This window comes from Dreissena polymorpha, chromosome 4, assembly GCF_020536995.1.
Source record: "Dreissena polymorpha isolate Duluth1 chromosome 4, UMN_Dpol_1.0, whole genome shotgun sequence".
NCBI lineage: Eukaryota > Metazoa > Mollusca > Bivalvia > Myida > Dreissenidae > Dreissena > Dreissena polymorpha.
Genome location: NC_068358.1, coordinates 111144526 through 111165583, shown reverse-complemented (window position 1 = coordinate 111165583; position 21058 = coordinate 111144526). Strand labels below are relative to the sequence as shown.

Sequence of the window (21058 nt, the reverse complement as noted above, 5' to 3'; positions counted from 1 at the left end):
TCTTTACCTGTAATAAAATTATATTCCAAAACATGTTTGAATGATTTTGAACTTTTTCGAGCGGTTTTTTGTTTTGGTAATTTAGCACATTTTATTTAAGAATCTGTTATTACGCATCACAATCTATAACGTTTGCATCGCTGTTTAAAATGTAGTCGTACTGAGTTTACCACTGCGTTTGACTGAGCTTGTTAAGTGAAAAATCAACTGACTGTTGTTGTTTGACTGTAATATTGTTGAGCACGGCAATCAAAAAACAGAGACAGAGATGTGATTGTTTTTCAGCCTCAGAAAATGTCGGTGGACGCGACTGCAAAAGAAGTAGAGAAGTGGCTGAATGAACATCAATTTACAAAGTACACAAGTTTTTTCCAGGACTATGTAGGTATGTGCATGTCTTAGTGTGTGGGTAGGGAAAGATATGGAGCCAAACTAAAGGGTGCTACTCCATTCTCCATTTTGCTTATCTACTCCTGTCCCAGTGAACAAGTTAACACAAAAAGTCTAAATATCTTTAAAAAGCTGACATTTTTGCAAATGCTTAATGAATATGTTAAAAAACAAGTAAATTTTTTCATGACATATTCCTTATTATTAACGAAATAATCCTAGAAATATCCTATATTTTGTCCAACAAATACTCGCTAATTATTAAGAAATTTATTGAATTGAACAGAAAATGTCACCATTCTTGTTTCACTTTTAACACTTCCCATTTTAAGCAGAATCCTGAACTATTTGTGGTCCCAGATCTTTTACTAAATGCTAGTTGTATTCAGATATTATTCATTCGTATATTAAGGTCTCAATTGTTAATATGTGAATATTAGATTTTATATAAATATATTTGATTCACTCTGTTTTTTTTTTGGTCGGTTTGTGGGTCGTTTTTCCACAATTCTCAAGCGTTTGAATTGAAACATAAAATATATCATCACCATGTAGTGTAGATGTTCAAGACATGTTTCTCATCCACATCGCATTCCCGATCTGACCTTGAATTTGAGCCTAGAAATGTGCTGTGGTATTAATCAAGTTAATTTCAAAGCTCTTGTTAATATTATCTGCTCTGTCATATGTTATGACACAAACATAATGCTTAACATATTATCTTGATTATAAGACGGGACAATTTACCTTATAAAAGAGTTGGGAACACTCGTATAAAAGCGTTCGAAAATTAAAATTTAAATTTTTGAAGACTTTTGAGTGTTAATGTTCATTAGTACAGATGTAAGGCAGCTGAAAATGACAAAGCATACAGTGAGATTGTTAAAAGATAGTGTATGTGGAATATGTATTCAAATCTTACCTTAAATATATATCCAAGTATATAATAAAAAAAATCTATGTATTTTACGTTATTTACTTTTTTTGTTTTATTTTGTGTTATATCCTTTTGTAAAATATTAGTATATCAATGAAGAAGTGTTTCTATGTGAGTATTTCAAAATGCACATAAAAAACATTTGTTATACAAAATGCATTCCAATATTTTATTTTTCTTGTAATATTAACAAATAAACAGGTCTCATATATCTCATGTAAACCCTATCTTCTGATGAAAAACAATGTGAAAAGTATACTTTATGTACAACTTCACGTTATTCTGGTGGAAAGCTTCGGCTTAGAACTTTTGATTGCTAAAAAGAAACTCTGTAGTTCAAAGAAAGTTGAAATATTTACTATTTGTAAAAAAAATCTATTTTTATTTTTTTCAACAATTAAAAGGCAAACCTTTTCCTTTTCTCTAAATTAAACTTATCATTTACGCTGTATCCATAGGACTATGGTCGTTGATATAGTTCAATTCTGATCCTTGACATGTATAGTTACTTATCTTATATCGGTGGAGTTATGAAACAAAAGTTGAATCTTGGGGCATCCTCGACTGACAGACACATGTGTAGTTTAAAAGTATGTCAACAGAACCAAGAGTGAAATCATTAAACTTTATCGTTTCACTCAAGCTTGAGTGAGATGATCAAGTTGTCATTTGCTGGTTTTCTTCACGTATGCATCCCATTGCTTAAAATCAAACGTTTTCAATATAAGGTGCTTTTGTTGATTGCAGGTGCAGATATTCTGCGGTTGACGAGAGATGACTTGATACAGATATGTGGCCTTGCCGATAGTATACGTCTGGAAAATTTACTGCTGTCTAGGTAAAGAAAATCACACAATACCATTGTTTTTTCAAGGAATATTGTTCAATGCTGAATAGGTGTGGTTAAAATAACTCCATTAAGAAGATGTGGTATATTGTTTTGCTGAATGTCTGTCTGTCGGTCGGTCTGTCGGTAGGCCAGTTCGTTTCCGATCGATATATCGTCAACAAATTTACCGTTCGGCTTGATACTTCACATGTGCATTGGACTTGAATAGTAGATGACCCCTACACAAATTGGGGTCACTAGGTCAAAGGTCAAGGTGACTGCCTCAATAAGTGTGAAAATCGTTTCTGATCAATTACTCCTCAACCAATTGACTGATTGGCTTGATACTTCCCATGCCCATTGAAATTGGACAGTAGATGACATCTTTTGAAATTAGGGTCACTAGGTCAAAGGTCAAGGTCACTGTCCCAATAAGTGTGTAAACCGTTTCCGATCAATAACTCGTCAACAAAGTGACCGATTGGCTTGATGCATCATATGTGCACTGGCCTTGGACAGTACATGACCTCCTTTTGAAATTGGGGTCACTAGGTCAAAGCCCTGTTTGGGGAGGCATGTCTCCAACCGCGGAATTATTGTTTTCATAGTATATTACAGTTACATAAACAGCAAAGCTATGTTATATGGATATTTTACATCCAATATTGCTGCTTCTTCCTGTATTTGCACGATGATGATCTGAAATATTTACTATAAAAATGCAATATTCTTAAATCTTTTTGTTTAAAAAAAAAGGTGTGTAGTTGTCACTTGTTAGTAATTTCAGTTCATCGTTCCTCAAAAAGTTGTAACTCTGTTTACCTGGTCTCCTTCCAACCACTGAGTAATTATATGGAAATTAAATTGAATACGTTTTAATTTAATACTGTTTAATTTGAGTTGCGATGCTTTAAGGTTTAATTTTATTTACACATATGAATATTACTGGGCCAAGTGTGAGGTTGAGCTGTCTAAAACAGGGTTAAACCCCCGGTGCTTAGGATTGATCATTCCAAGGCGGTGACCCCAGCTTTATTCTACTTTGTGTGTATGTTGTTTCGTAGTTTGCCGTACTTTTTTGGCAAAATTGTGTATTATAAGAATGCAATTATAATTGCTGGAGCAGCTACAGTTTCACTTCTTTATAAGAAACTTAATTTATTATCTTTAAATCATGCTAGTTTTGTACTAGCATATAAAACATGGCAAAAAAATAATAGCCGATTTATTAATTAAACAATAAACAAAAAATCAAATTTAGACTTTAACCAGACAAGCTAGTATATACTGTTTAGAATTGCACTGTCTTACTCAAAATGATCACAACACAGAGGTCAAGGAACTGAATGCCTTTGTGGTAAGTTTATTTATTTACAAGTTAAACATTCATTTGCATGTACCGATCAACATACAAACTGTTATTAATTTATCTACGCTTTGAAAATTCTTGCATATCTACATGCTTACAAAAAGTAAAATCAACAAAAATAATACAGTTAAAAAAAACAACAACAGTAGTTTAATATGCCAATGTCAAGTTTTTGTGTATTTTGAACAATCAGGAGGATTTTTGGTACGAAAATGATGTTATCATGCGGCTTCTTAAAATCTTTCATTTTTGCAAATGAAATAATTGATAATCTTACTTTTAAGACCCAATCCTTCTGAGCATTCAGGGCAGTAAAAATCCATCAGAATTATATTAAGTGGTTTGAGGCCTTATTGTTATATAATAATGTGTAACCTATATTAATGAAATCGGGAAAGTGCAAGTTGAGCAAGTGAAAACACGTAAAAATTAGCCAAACTACAAGAAAGGTAAATAGAAATATTGTTTAATTCCGTGAAAAAAGGGTTTCTGATGTATTGCAGCCTTAACTTACCAGAATATTGCACATAATCACAGGTAAAATTATTTTCTGACATCCAGTGGAAATGGGTCACAAAACCCTGACATGTAAACAGCATATAAGGGGCGAAATTGAAATACCGCGGGAATATCCATACCGCGAGAATATCCATACCGCGAGAATATCCATACCGCGGGAATATCCATACCGCGAGAATATCCATACCGCGAGAATATCCATACCGCGAGAGTACAGATGCGGACTATAATGTTTTGAACATATCAAACTTTTTAAACAAATTTTTATCATGTTATAATGATAACAATTAAACTTAAATATAACATTGATCGAAGCAAATACATTCGAAACAAATCGGGATTGAGTAAATAAGTTTTAGACAGGTTATGTTTATCAAAATAGATTTTGGAAAAAGTTATCACGATTAGTAGTTAACCAGTCTATGGATTATTCCCTTTAGGCCTGGGAAATAGGACACAGGAAGCATAACTAAATTTGTATCATAGAGTAATAAAAGTATGTTTCGCGGTGAAAAACATACAATTCTAGAACATATAGAGTACAATTCGCAACAAAATAATGATTTCTTTTCATATTTTTGCTTGAGGTATGTATATACATATAATATAGCAATTGTTTTTATGTTACTAATCCATTAACGTAAACTATGCAGTCTTCTACATGAGGCAAGTTACCAAGTCCATAATACCCATCTGTATTCCCTTTATTTCGAATGATATTACAGATGTGAATGTGGTAAATTACGGAAAAATACAAAGAAATTCTCAATCTTAATAATACAGCAATGTTTCACTAGTATACACAAATATACCTCTATAAGCAAATAAACAAACTCTAACAAAACTAAACAAACAAACAATACCTGAATATCAATACAAAATAATTAATTAATATCAACGTTCTTTAGGAAATAAGGTTTTAATCCAAAACAATTGAAATACAAGAATGTTAAGATATGTAAAATACGCCATGGGCTTTAAGCATAAGGGTGTTTAAGATTATTTTACGAAACATGTTTGTTAACTTAACCATGTTGTGTGTTTTTTCCTGAAACTGATATATTTTATGTACCCCTAAGAAAAACAAAGCATAACATAAAATGACCAAAAAGAATCAGACTTTTGCAATCGCTTGGTTCCCAACTTGGGACTGGGGCAGCACATAAACTGTATTGCGAAAATAGAGTTGCATAGGTATGTCGATTTTTTTGCCAGAAAACAAACTCAAACGTTTAAGCCGTCAACGCCTGTGATACTAGTGTTTTATAGTTATGGTGTTTCTCAAATATTTCACTAACCACCAATATTGGCATTGTACTTGTATACAGATAAAATGAATAATTGCAAGATTGAATTTTTATGGCATGTTTATCTTAAAATATGACATGAAATTATTTATGTAAACCATTTTATTGTTGCTAGATTGCACGTGCAGAAGCGCGAGGCTTATCGAGATACTAGTTTCTTTTTCTGGGAGGAACCATTTATATTACTTGTTTCCTCAGACAAGGTCTTTAGAACTCTCCTTCAGTGCCAGTGGGGATCAAACTGGGACAGTCTGATAGCTAGACGGACACCCTATCCAATATGCCAGCACAACCTTTTTTATAATCAATAAATATAATTATTGATGATTCTGTAATATATACTTAGCCACTTATTTACTACTACAATAAGTGTAACTCATTCTTTGATATTGTCCCCTGCGTAAATACAGTAACGTGCGTTAAAAATGTATCTTCTTTTAAAAAATACACTTAACTAGAAAATAAGCATTTATGCGTGCATTTTTAGTGTAAATGTTTTTTAAAAAATTTAATGCATTAATCTGTTATTGTTTTTGTAAAAAACTGCAGAAAAGAACAGCAAAAAAAACACAATTGCATTAAATGTGTATTAAAAACAGTGTGGTATGTTAACCCATCCAAAAATATGGGCATGAGGCCTAACATGGTTTGCTTGAAGTATAAATAATACATTTTGTATTGGTTTTACTTCAAAAAATAGCTACTTATAACGTTCAATATAATGTCAAAATAAACACACAAGTTGGAATAAGACGTCAGTCGTGGAATAATCTTTACAAGAATGTATAATATACTAGTGTTTAACCTATGGAATTCTTTGATTTTGACCATTTATATGTACAATAGACACTTGAATATTCAAATTGATTTTATACCCAAACTGAATATTTAATTGGATTTGTTTAAATCATCAAAACATGCTTGCATGAACACAGTTCAACAATACAGTCAGAATGATAAAAAAAATACCATCACTGTTAATGAAATGTCATGGAAAAACGCTTATTGTACTAACAGTAATTACCGAATATTACAATAATACATTTAGAAATGAACAGATTGAGAAAATAACCAAGATGATGTCCATTCAAAGCTTAATGTCGTAATCCAAAACCACATAATACATAGTAAATCATCATTGTTTGATACAAGGACACGAAATAACTTCAAATCACTTCAGGCAATACTGAAATAATTACAAAATGTATAATTATTATTTATTCTTTATTAACTTATACATTGTCCTGATAATCTTGGTGCATTTTAAGTAGAATTATAAACATGTAATATCACTGTTTTTGCACCAATGACTTAGTAAAATATGTCACATAGTGACTAAAATATACTACTAAGGATAGTATTAAGTTATGTTTGTTTTGCAGCAAGTTCAATATCGTGTCTACCTAAATGGATGTGCACACATACACCATATGTTTACGTTACACTAGAAGAGAACCCCCAAATTAATTAAACTTTGCTCGTTTCACTAATTAGTCATGTATCGGGTTACATGCCTCCCATTAATTGGTGTAAAATATTATGTAAACGGCAGGCTAATGTCAATATACGTCCGTTGAATACGTCGTATAACGTCGATACCTTTGGGCACGTGATTTTGCACATGTTTCCGTCGGTAATTGCACACGTCACCATTGAGTATTCCAATCTACATCAATATTTGAATTTTATGTTGAGAAGTCAGAACCACGCATACAGCTGGGTATAGACGGTACACAATTAGCTGTTGTCGCGGGGCGGTCCCGGCCGTTTGGCCGCCGCATGTATCTAGCTCTTCAGGATATTTTACGGACATTTGGGAAATAAAAAAAATATGTTGACTTGGAAACCTTGTGTTGAAAACTAAATAAAGAACAAAGAACAATTCTACGAGTTAATATTGTATTTGGATTATTATGCGACAAATAATTATTACTAGTTTTTCAAGTACGTGCACAAAAGAATTGCAATTTAGTCTTGATTATGAGTTTATTACTTTTGGAATACTACTGCAATAGTGATTTAAATAGTTATATTTTGCTGCAATAGTCGTGACTCAAATCAAAACATAGATCCATTACTTTAACCCATAAACATAAGATAAACAAGATGTAACTTATACCATTATAAGATATATAAAAATGTGTATGATTGTATAACCTAATTTAGGAATTTTATTCTAAGACACGGAAGACTGAGAAGCTAAAACAGTATGAACTTTTCCGAGTCCATATATTGAAAATCAACCTTTGTAGTATTATATATAGGAGTCACTTTGTCGGTCAGTCTGTCGGTCTGTCCCGAAATTTCATCCGATCTTCACCAAACTTGGTCAAAAGCTGTATCTAGATGATGTCTAGGTCAAGTTTGAATGTGGGTCGTGCCGGGTCAAAAACTAGGTCACGGGGTTACTTAGTGCGTTTTAAACCGAAAGTTTGTCAGGACCATAACTATGTCATTTATCATTAGATTTTAAAATGACTTGGTACATTTGTTCACCATCATGGGATGGTGTGTCGTGCGAAAAAAGTACATCAATGTCTTTAAGGTCAAGGTCACACTTGGAGTTCAATGGTCAAATGCTTGTCCGGGCCATAACTTTATCATTTATTGTGAGATTTTAAAATCATGTTACAAATTTGTTCACCATCATTGGGCGGTGTTTCGCGCGAAAGAATTACGTCGATATCTCCAAGGTCAAGGTCATACTTTGAGTTCAAAGATCAAAAATGGCCATAAATGAGCTTGTCCGGGCCATTACTATGTCGTTCATTGTGATATTTTAAAATCATTTGGTAATTTGTTCACCCTCATTGGACGGTGTGTTGCGCGAAAGAATTACGTCGATATCTCCAAGGTCAAGGTCACACTTTAAGTTCTAAGGTAAAAAAAGACCATAAATGAGCTTGTCCGGGCCATAACTAAGTTGTGCATTGTGAGATTTCAAAATCATTTGGCAAATGTGTTCACCATCATTGGACGGTGTGTCGCGCGAAAGAATTACGTTGATATCTCCAAGGTCAAGGTCACACTTTGAGTTCAGAGATCAAAAAATGTCATAAATGAGCTTGTCCGGGCCATTGCTATGTCATTGATTGTGAGATTTTAAAATCATTTGGCATATTTGTTCACCAAAATTTGACGGTGTGTTGCGCGAAAGAATTACGTTTTCCGGGCCATAACTATGTCATTCATTATGAGATTTTAAAATAACTTGGTACATTTGTACACATTCATTGGACGATATGTCATGCAAAAGAATTACGTCGATAACTCCAAGGTTAAGGTCACACTTTGAGTTCAAAAGTAAAAAATGGCCATAAATGAACTTGTCTGAGCCATAACTATGTCGTTATTGTGAGATTTTAAAATGACTCTGTACATTAATTTTATTCATAGTCATTGGACGACGTGTCGTGGGCAAGAATTCAAGAGTTCAAAGGTCAAAATGGCCATAAATGATAATTGCATAATAATTCTTAAAAATCGCCATAAATTAGATTCTCTTGTTTTGTGAAGACAGCATGCAAAATAGTCTGTGTCAATGCGGCACGTTGGGGTATACGTCACGTCTGTGAAAAAGCTCTAGTTTATTTTTGTTATTAAATGTTTTTCTATAATGTCTTTATTAAAACGGAGGTCTTCTGTTTATATTCAACTATGACATTTGGGTTGTCAGCCAGAATTTCACAATCCTGTGGTGTTTATACACCGAAGTTTTCTCACTGATAGTGGTTTTGTCCCGAGTATGAGCCACATGAGATGTTATTGGGGAGATTACTTGATGCTCATCAGTGTTTCATTATCCAATATACCTGTGAAAAGGGACCATGCAATTTAAAATCAAGGACAAATAGTTATCAAACATTAATGTAGAGCAATACACAATCAAAGTTTAAGTTTTTAGACTATACATCTGCAAATGAATTATTTACCAAATCATCATTCTTTAAGCAACAATATATTTTATAAAGCTGAAATGGGCAATCATTTAAATTTAATGAAAAAAAATAGTTATAGTATATGAATATATAATAATGCTTATTATAAATTATTATAAATTATAGTAAAATTAATTAATATCAATAATCGTTCACAAAATGTTAATTTATGACAAACTTTTAATATTGTGTTTAAAAAAAGCGGAATATACAACACACACATAAAGTAATAATTGTATTATAATAATCAACCCTGTCATTAATATGAGTAAAGCAATTTTTATATATTACCTATCATATCAGGTCTTTTTAGCCTTTAGTTAAATCTGCTTTAATAGTCTGTATTGCATAAATACTCCATTGTCTTTGTTCGATTCTCTTTCTCAAACATTTAGTGTTTAACATCGCAAAATTTGAATATCTGGAGATAGTGATGTATCATGATTGTATCCTAATGTTGCTTTAGTAGCATTTTTCTTACGACCTATGTCGTTTGTTGTCGTCTTCCAATCAGAATCAGTCTTTGAAAATGTGTTTGTTATTTCTTTTCTGATTCATTTGCAACTGGTGTGGTTTTGAAGATATTGATGTTCATAAAAAGAACGAATGACTCTCACCAAATCTCACTGATTGACAAATCAGTGAACAACAAATGTAAATTGGAATACGAAAACAAACCATGGGTATAAATGAGCAATAAATATAAGTTTCCACATAGTTTGGGTAAGCCAAAGTGTCTTCCATCATCCATATGAAAAAATCGTGAATTATGGTTCCCGTGATAATTTATTGTAAATTGAACTCTCTAAAAGTGGTAACCATATTGCGAAAGTATATAGTTTTCCAGCATCGTTCACAGGGATCGATAAACATGAGGTTTGTGACTCGGTATGCACATTTCCTTGTTCAAAATCCATCGACAAAACTTCTTCCCCTCAAATTTGTCCTCAATCGCATCCCTGATTTAACAGTTTTGGTGCTTATTTTGGCGATGTTTACGCACATATTTATACACATCACACTTTATAATATTGGATGAAAATACCTTCGAAGCTCTGAAATTACCCTTTGAAGCTCTGAAAATAAGCTTTGCAATTCAACATTACCCTTTAAAGTTGATGTTGGGGATGTAAACAAAACTTTGACGATATAGATCAGGTGGTATATTACTCTTTAGCGCTGATTGTCAGGGAATAAAATACCATTTTGACCAAAGATGTCATACTCTTAAATGTTGGTGTTCAGGGAATAAGATACATTTTAGACAATAGTCTGAATAGAGGTCAGGAAGCGCAATAACCTTCCTAATACATCACGATTATTTAAAGCCTTGTTTAAAATAAATTCAATTTAATGAAAAAAATTGTGATGGGTCTTAAGTGTATTTTTCTTTTCATTTCAGACCCATCAGAACAGTGGGACCCAGATTAACGTTGTTCATGCGTGTAGGGTCTGACACAAGTAAGAATGTAGACCGATGTTTTCCGCTAAAACCGATATTATAAGGGAACTAAAATGATTATTTTACTTTTCCTGATTTTGTCTTGTCCTGTTGTGTAAACTTTAGATTTGTTTTATCAAAGTTGTCAATGTATTTAGCTTACCTGAGCATAATGTGCTTATGCTGACCTTATGTGATCGCTGTTTGTTCGTTGTGTGGTGTACGCAGTCAACATTTGCTTTCTGAATATTCTTCATAAAACATGGTCAGAATATTCGCCCCAATAAAATCTCAGTCAGTTCAAAACTGAGTCACCTGGGGTCAAACACAAGGTAACTTAGTCAAATTAAATAAAATGTTTGTGAACACTCAAATGCTAAATTTGTTGCCCAATTTTCATGGAACGTGATCAGTACATTGGTCCTCATACAATCTCGGCCGAGTTTGAAATTGGGTCACGTGGGGTCAAAACTAGGTCACAAGGTCAAATGTAAAGAAAAAGCTTGAGATCGCTCTACAGGCCACACTTATTGCTCACTAATCATGGTCCAAACATTGGGTCTTACAATTTCTTCGCCGATTGAGGAAGATGTGATTCCAGTTAGTTGAAAATATTGCTGTTATAAGTCTGTGTAGATTTTCTAATGAGGCTTTATTCAAACAATTTAACACTTTCAAAATCACATTTGTAACTTACACGTCATCAAACTTGCTTAGAACATTAAACACATTGTGTTTTGCTATGATGTTTGGGCTTATTTAGAAAATGTGGTTTGTTCAAAAACATGGCTGCCATGTTGGGGCAGTTTTATTATGGAACCTAGTGAACACTACCTGCTCAGCACAGTTTAGATCCATGGGGTCGAAGTTTAGCGTCTAGGGCATTATTCCTCTTGCATCTTGTGTACATTAATTCACTTAACTAAAACATATGAATGATAAGCTAATTAAATATAATATTATGAAAAACGAGAAATTTGATGGAAACAAATTAGCCAACAGTAATTAAAAACAAACATTGAACTAAGGATCCATACTTATGCCAATATACATCGCTTTAACAAACTGTGATAGCTTGCTTGGTAAAGAACTGTGTCTATCCTATGGATACTTAAAATACTCACAATAATGGTGTAAACATGTAAAAGATGGAAATGGAAAAAAAGGACTGATCAGGTCGCTTACTGTTAAATGATTTTGTCTCAGAATGTGTAAACTAGTATGTCAAACTCTTATGCTCTATGAAATTCGGAAGCATATGGTTGCCTCTTTGTCTGTCCGTCCATATTCTAATTTTTTGGGAATAGAGTTTGAATGGGTCTGACACGAATTTTCCCGATAATCGTTTCCGTCCTTCTCAATGTCCCCCCTCCGTCTGTCTGTCTTTCATTCTACTTTCCGTCATCTACACTTCTCAATGTTACCGCGTGTGATCTCAGACACTAATGGTCCGAATTTGATGACACTTGGTAGCAGCATTTATTTGGGATCGACATGTGCATCCTTGCCAGGTCATTCCGGTCCAATGATTTTACAGGGAGCTATTGCCTTTGATTTTACAGTTCTTTTCCATGTGAGATATCCTACACTTATGATCCAAATTTGATAAAAGTTGAGTTGCAGCATCCCGTTAGATTGGTGGAGTCGCACATCAGATCCTTCCAGTCTAACGATATTTCAGTAAGCTATTCCCCTTTCAATGTTAGTATGTTATTTTACTATTTGATTTTTGTGTCCGTTCGAGAGCACTGGAACTAATGATCCGCATTTGATAAAAGTTTATGTGCGTTTTTCTTTTAGGGCAGACTTGCGCGTATTGTCAATGCGTTCCGGTCTGTAGAATGTTCTTTGAGTTTTTACCACTTGAATAATAATGTCTTCCCGCGTTTGACACCGTATTTTAATGACCCGAATTTTATGAAATTTTATATGCAGCATCCCTTTTTAGTAGACATGCTGTTGTGCTTTATGATCAGGTTATTGTGCTCAAATAATTTTGAGTTATTACCCTTGTATTCATAAAATGACATTTTTCTAATGAATTTTCTGGGTTTTTTTGTTAATTCCCAGGAACTTATGATCCAAATTTAATAAGTTGTATATGTATTATTCCTTCAAGGTGGACACGCACATATTGTCTTGTTGTTCTGCTCCAGTAAGTTTTCATGGAGTTATTGCCCCGAGAATAATATGCTTCCACACAATGAACCCATAAATTGACTATGCACATTATTGAGAAGCCTTTATCAGTTTCCTTTGATATTCTTGTGTTAGGATGTTGCCCCCGTGGGCCATTCTTAGTGACACAGTCCCCTTTAAACACATTTAAATACACCGCTAGTCTATATAAACAATAGAGCATTCAAACTGACCTCCTTACATTGCAGTGTACCACGCAGTTTATTTGGAGCAACTCAGCTGCCAGGAACTCATCCAGGAAATTGCTGATCTACCGGAAATTGTGGGTAACCGAGACTCCATCAGCAACATCTGCATGCAAGAGCCGACATCGAAGATTCCTTTATATCTCACGGATAAGGTAGGAGTTGGCTTCCTTAGCGCGAAGTGCTTCTGGTGAGCTTTGATGATTGCTTTTTAAGCGTTGTGAATCGCGCGTCGTGGATCATGAATATGTGTTGTAAACATTTACAAAGTCTCCAGAGGTCATATTTATCGTCCGTTGTTTATGAAACATGGTCAGAACATTTGTCCTAATGATATCTTGTCCGAGTTTGAAAATTGGTTTCCTAAGGTCACACGCTAGGTCATGTTAAAGAAAAAGCCCGTTAACACTGTGGAGGTTACATTTATAGTCCAAACTTCATTAAACTTGGATTTAATGTTATTCTCGGATTTAAAAAAAAACATGGCCCCCAGGGATGGGACAGTTTTCTTTTTAATTCTTTTATAGTAGTGTTTAAACCTTTTTACCACTCCAGAAGATTCAGTTTTAGTCCAATCTTCATGAATCTTGGTCAGAACATATGTTGTAATGCTAATTTTGCCGAGTTTGAAAAGGGTTCCGGTCCGTTGGAAAATATTTCCGCCAGTCCAGAACTTATGTTATAGTGATATCTGGGCCGAGTTCAAAAATGGTTTGGGTTGTTGAAAAGCCTGACTGCCAGGATGGGGCAGTTTTCTTAAGATGGCCATAGTTAAATCCTGTTAACCTTGTAGAAGACACGTTAATGAATGAACCTTAGTCAGAAGATTTATTCTGAAACATCGGCGTTCGAAAAAGTTCCCGGTCCGTTGAAAAATATTGCCGCCAGGGGCGGGGCAGTTTTCCTTTTTTCCATTATATGGCTTTAGTGAAAATTTGTAAACGCTCTATTCGCCACATTTATTGGCCAATAAACTTCACCTTCTCAGAATAGTTAAGGGCCTTGAGGCCCATAGGCCTCTCGTTAAGGCTTCTTCCCCCTATGTTGTGCTCATATTAAGTCTTTGTGATCTTTTATCCATCATGTATCGTCTGTTTTGCGTCCTCAACATTAACCTTGTTAAAACTATAGATGTCATATGTATTGCCTAAACGTCATGAAACTTGGTCAAATTAGTTTGAAACTGGTCACTGGGGCAAAAACTAGGGCACTAGGTCAACTTTAGGAAAAAGCTTGTAAACACCATAGAAGACACATTTTTGTCTAATCATTATTTAACCTGCTCATAACAGTTCTTGTTATGATATCTGGGCCGAGTTAGAAAATGGTTCCGTGTGTTTACACAAGAAATTCTTTGGGTGGGATATCAGTTTTTCTTTTATTGTTTTTATGCTCCCCCAAAATTTATTTTGGGTGGAGCATATAGTCGCCGCTTCGTCTGTCCGTGCGTGTGCGCGTGTGTGTGTGCGACCGTCCGTGCATAATTTTTGTCCGGGCTATTTCTCAGCAAATAATGACCGGAATTCAATGAAACTTTATGGGAAGCTTCACTACCAAGAGGACATGTGCATGTTATCAGCGGGTTCTGGTCGGATGATTTTTCACAGAGTTATGGCCCTTTGAAATTTTCCATTAACTGTACATATAGTGCAATTCTTGTCCGGGCTATTTCTCAGCAACTGATGACCGGAATTCAATGAAACTTTATGGAAAGCTTCACTACCAATGGGACATTTGCATATTATCAGCCGGTTCTTGTCGGATGATTTTTCACAGAGTTATGGCCATTTGAAATTTTCCATTAACTGTACATATAGTGCAATTCTTGTCCGGGCTATTTCTCAGCAACTAATGACAGGAATTCAATAAAACTTTATGGGAAGCTTCACTACCAAAAGGAGATGTGCATATTATCAGCCGGTTCTGGTCGAATGATTTTTCACAGAGTTATGGCCCTTTGAAATTTTCCATTAACTGTACATATAGTGCAATACTTGTCCGGGTTATTTGTCAGCAACTAATGACTGGAATTCAATGAAACTTTATGGAAAGCTTCACTACCAAAATGAGATGTGCATATTATCAGCCTGTTCTCGTCGGATGATTTTTCACAGAGTTATGGCCCTTTGAAATTTCCCATTGTACATATAGTGCAATTCTTGTCCGAGCTATTTCTCAGCAACTTATGACGGTAATTCAATGAAACTTTATGGGAAGCTTCACTACCAACATGAGATGTGCATATTATCAGCCGGTTATGGTCGACTGATTTTTCATAGAGTTATGGCCCTTTGAAATTTTCTATAAACTGTACATATAGTGCAATTCTTGTCCGAGCTATTTCTCAGCATCTAATGACCGGAATTCAATGAAACTTTATGGGAAGCTTCACTATCAAGAGGACATGTGCATATTATCAGCCGGTTCTGGTCGGATGATTTTTCACAGAGTTAAGGCCCTTTGAAATTTTCCATTAACTGTACATATAGTGCAATTCTTGTCCTGGCTATTTCTCAGCAACTAATGGCAGGAATTCAATGAAACTTTATGGGAAGCTCCACTACTAGAAGGAGATAGGCATATTATCAGCCGGTTTTGGTCGGATGATTTGCCACAGAGTTATGGCCCTTTGAAATTTTCCATTAACTGTACATATAGTGCAATTCTTGTCCGGGCTATTTCTCAGCAACTAATGATCGGAATTTAATGAAACTTTATGGGAAGCTTCAATACCAAGAGGACATGTGCATATTATCAGCCGGTTCTGGTCGGATGATTTTTCACAGAGTTATGGCCCTTTTAAATTTTCCATTAACTGTACATATAGTGCAATTCTTGTCCGGGCTATTTCTCAGCAACTTATGACTGGAATTCAATGAAATTTTATGGGAAGCTTCACTACCAAGAGGAGATGTGCATATTATCAGCCGGTTCTGGTCGGATGATTTTTCACAGAGTTATGGCCCTTTGAAATTTTCCATTGTACATATAGTGCAATTCTTGTCCGAGCTATTTCTCAGCAACTTATTACGGGAATTCAATGAAACTTTATGGAAAGCTTCACTACCAACAGGAAATGTGCATATTATCAACCGGTTATGGTCGGATGATTTTTCACAGAGTTATGGCCCTTTTAAATTTTCTATAAACTGAACATATTGTGCAATTCTTGTCCGAGCTATTTCTCCCCAACTACTGACTGGAATTCAATGAAGCTTTATGGGAAGCTTAACTACCTTGAGGAGATGCGCATGTTATTTGTGGGTTCTGGTTAGATGATTTATTTAGAGAGTTATGGCCCTTTGAAAATTTTTAGTTGCTAAACCATCCACCGTATTATTTTGTCCAAGTTATGCCCCTCAAGACGTTACCTTTTATCTGAATATATAGTGCAATATTGTGACAAAAAACCTTTGGGGAGCATCACCCGACGGTTTCTTGTATTGAAATACTATACCAACTTATAACAGTTAAATTAATTTTGGTCAATGGTGAGCACCTCAAAGTCTTTGACCTCAAATTTACCGTCAGGACGGAAACATTCTTTTGAAAAAATAAACTTGATTAAAAAATGATTCATATAGGTTAAGCATTTTTAGCTCGACTATTATATATGAAATATATATATAGTGGAGCTATCCTACTCACCCCGGCGTCGGCGTTGGCGTTTCCGTGAGCGTGCAAATGTTAAAGTTTGCGTACTACCCCAATTATTTTCATTGTCCCTTGACATATTGCTTTCATATTTTGCATACTTGTTTACCATCATGACCCAAACCTATAAACTAGAGCAGACAACTGTATCAAGCATTTTGACAGAATGATTGCCCCTTTTGTACTTATAATATGCATATTATTGATAAATCTATGTTTAAGTTTGCCTACTAACCGAAATATTTCCTATGTCCTTTGACATATTGCTTTTATATTTTGCATACTTGTTTACCAACATAACCCCAGCCTATAAACAAGAGAAGACCATTGTATCAAGCATTTTGACAGATTTATGGCCCCCTTTATAATTAGATAATTGAACATTTTGCTTAAATTGCCAAAACTTCTCTATTTATGATCAGATTTTATTAATACTTTGACAAAACAACACTTACCTGAATACCACAATGGATTCCACTCAAACAATACCCCACGCCCCTATCCAGAATCCCTGCCCCCAACCCCAAAACCCCCCCCCAATTTTATTTTTTACTTTTTTTTCAAACATCATCTAATAAATGACCCCACCCCACATTATACCCCCTCTCAACCCCCCTACCCCCCCCAAAAAAAAAAAATATTGTTTTTTTCCTTTTTTATTTTTGAAAGATCGTCTAATAAATGACCACACCCCACAATATACCCCCCTCTCAAACCCCCTACCCCCCCCCCAAAAAAAAAAAAAAATGTTTTTTCCTTTCTTTATTACCTCGACTATTACCTATGAACTATTACCTTGACCTTATTGAATAATTTGAACAATTTCCCCATGATGGCTTACGTTTTACTGTCAAGCACTCGAATAGTCGAGCGCGCTGTCCTCTGACAGCTCTTGTTAAGTCCTATTCTATACATAGTTTAAACTTATCAATCCGATTTAATTGACACTTGTCCCAGAAAACATGTTTGTTGAAATTGCTGATCAAATTAATGATAACTCACATATACAAAACACATGTGAAAAAAATAGTAAGAGTTAAGCAATAATGATAATGTCCCTTTGTACATTATCTTAGTTCAATATGTTCACAAAGTTGACACTATTTGGAAATAGTCATCACACAAACTGTCTTCAAATTGGCAATAATGTATACATCAAATCAGATTTTTTCTTGTTGCATACTTGTCCAGTATTTGGAAGTATATGTCTTGGTTTTTGTATTTCAGGTTGTTCGTTACGAACTTCAGGACAAATCACGCTTTATGGTTGAAATATCAAGTGGTAAGAAATGGTAGTTTTTAGCTCACCTGAGCACAATGTTCTCATGGTGAGCTTTTGTGATCGCCTTTTGTCCGTCGTGTGGCGTCAGCATTTGCCTTGTTAACACACTAGAGGCCACATTTTTTGTCCAATCTTGATGAAATTTGGTCAGAAGATTGGTCTTACTAATATCTTGAAAGAATTCGAAAATAGTAATGTTTGCTTGAAAAACATGGCTGCCAAGGGGCGGGGAATTTTCCTTGTATGGCTATAGTAAAACCTTGTTAACACTCTAGAGGCCACATTTATTGTCCGATCTTCATGAAACTTGGTCAGAAGATTCATCCCAATTATATCTTGGACGAGTTCGAAAATGATGCTGGTTGCTTTAAAAGCATGGCCACCAGGGGGCGGGGCATTTTTCCTGATATGGCTATATATGGCTTTAGTTAAACCTTGTTAACACTCTAGAGGCCACATATTTTGTCCGATCTTCATGAAAATTATTCAGAACATTTGTCCCAATGATATCTTGGATGAGTTTGAAAATGGTTTCGGTTGGTAGAAAAACATGGCCGCCAAGGGGGCATGGCATTTTCCATATATAGCTATAGTAAAACCTTGTTAACACTCTAGAGGCCACATTTATTGTCCGAACATCATGAAATATGATCAGAAGATTTGTCCCAATGATATCTTGGACAAGTTTGAAAATGGTTCCGGTTGCTTGAAAAACATGACCACCACGGGGGCGGGGCATTTTTCCTTATATGGCTATATATGCCTTTAGTGAAACCTTGTTAACACTCTAGTGGTCACATTTATCGTCCGATCTTCATGAAATTTGGTCTGAAGATTTATCCTAATGATATCTTGGACAAGTTCGAAAATTGTTTGGGTTGGTTGAAAACATGGCCACCAGGGGTCAGGGCATTTTTTTCTTATATGGGTGTAGTAAAACCTTGTTAACACTCTAGAGGCCATATTTATTTTCGATCATAAAAAAACTTGGTCCGAAGATTTGTCCCAATGATATCTCAGATGAGTTGAAAAATCGTTCTGGTTGGTTGAAAACACATGGGGGCGGGGCATATTTCCTTATATGGCTATAGTAAAACCTTGTTAACACTCTAGATGCCACATTTATTGTCCGGTCTTCATGAAACTTGGTCAGAAGATTTGTCTCAGTGATATCTTGGACGAGTTTAAAAATTGTTCCAGTTGGTTTATAAACATGGCCACCAGGGGGCGGTGCATTTTTCCTTATTTGGCTATTGCAAAAACTTGTTAACACTCTTAAGTCACATTTATTGTCCAATCTTCATGAAACTTGGTCAGAATATTACCTTGGATGTGTAAAAAAATGGCCCCGGTCTGTTGAAAAACGTTGCCGCCAGGGTGTTCACTATTCATGAAAGTTGGTTAGAACATTTGTTCTAATGACATCTTGGGCTGCACAGAACAGGTAAGTTCCTTTGAATCTCATGTGAGCGACTTTGGGCCTTTCAGGCTCTCTTGTTTAAGTTTTACAGTTGAACACTGCTATTTCAAATTTGTTTGGATTGTCAGAAAGAGTTCGAGCAAGATTAAGAATCTTTGTTAATCAATACAATGTATAGTAATTATTGCGTACACTGTTATAATACACTATCAGAAGATCTGTCTGTCATAGACCATTAATAATCTGCAATAAAATGTAAGTTCAAATACATTGTACGTGTACTTTATTTTATAACTGTTTAATTATTATATTATAGTTTGCTTTAATTATTGTATAGGTTGTCACATCTTAAGTAAATTATTTAACTAGATTTTCTTACCGATCTTATTAAAACATTAAACAAGTCGAAGAATTCTTATTTTAGATGTTATATAGTGGTTACATTAATACTTTTTTCCTGTGCTTATTCAGTAAATATAATGTCACGAGCCGAGCGGTAGCTGTGATTTTACTTCAATTTCTTTAACTTTTCCAAACTTGAAGCTTTTGTTCAAGTTTTACATGAAACTATAATGGACTCTGATAAACAGTAAACTAAAAATAACATTTTGCATATTCAGTTGTTTTAAAATTGTCAAAAAATACAAACTCAAGATTTATAACCTTCCTAAATTTTATTCATTCATAACGAATAAATAAATAACAACTTTCAATATATATATTTCTTAACAGACAGATTAATTCTCAGACATTTACATTACAATACAGCAATATACATGTGTCATGTCAAGTATTTGCACTCTCTATTTTATAATGTCCTAAAAAGATGACAAATGCAGTTTAAATTTTTTATAAAATTCAGTCTTAATTTTTAATAGCTTAGTCTTATTGAAAACTATATTTTAAATGCTTATATAAGAAAAATAAAATAGGTCTCACACCTAGGAAAACAAAGTTCAGAGTCCTTGAATGAGAATTTTCAGTGCCTTTTATACTCTCCAAAAGCGCACACATAACGTTGTGCAATAATAACGTAAAAGCGCACATATGAATTGTGCACAAAAAGCGCACAAACAACGCGCAGCAAAGCGCGCAAGAGCGCACAATAGAATTTGAGCGTTCTTGACACGGTAAATGTCACTCATATTAAAACGTTATTTCTGACAATATTACAATGAAACAGAAGTCAAATTTATATCAATTAAATCAATAAATCATTTATAAAGACAACTATTACATTTTTAAACAATTTTTAAGAAGGAATATGAGTATTAATCTAATTATTTCGTATGACTAACCTGTCAAAATACTGTTGCCAGTGTAAACTACCCAGAAGGCACTTATGTCAGCATCAGGAAATCAACTTCCTGTTTATGCAAAAATGGCTGCCACATTAACAGACGCTAATTCAGTGAGACTTTTAAAAAGGATATTACAAATAATAAAGAAGCGCAAAAGGTAGGCATCGGCTGTTATCAGCTCTAACTTTCACACAGCATCCAATAAAAGCATTAAATAACAGTGACATAGTCATTTAGATGCAAAACATAAACGGTGAAAATGAACAATGTACATGTATATAAACACA

General features: G+C 34.5%; 1 protein-coding gene across 3 annotated transcripts in view; it reads left to right on the top strand.

The window, feature by feature from the left end:
- Positions 1-21058, top strand: part of LOC127879358 (upstream-binding protein 1-like) — an 84216-nt gene that overhangs the window by 46265 nt on the left and 16893 nt on the right. For all 3 annotated transcript variants that reach the window (XM_052426133.1, XM_052426134.1, XM_052426132.1), the window contains 5 exons: positions 286-385; positions 2075-2165; positions 10692-10750; positions 13118-13269; positions 17996-18050. In XM_052426133.1, coding sequence (XP_052282093.1) covers positions 286-385; positions 2075-2165; positions 10692-10750; positions 13118-13269; positions 17996-18050 — 457 coding nt within the window. The remainder of the gene's footprint in view (positions 1-285; positions 386-2074; positions 2166-10691; positions 10751-13117; positions 13270-17995; positions 18051-21058) is intronic.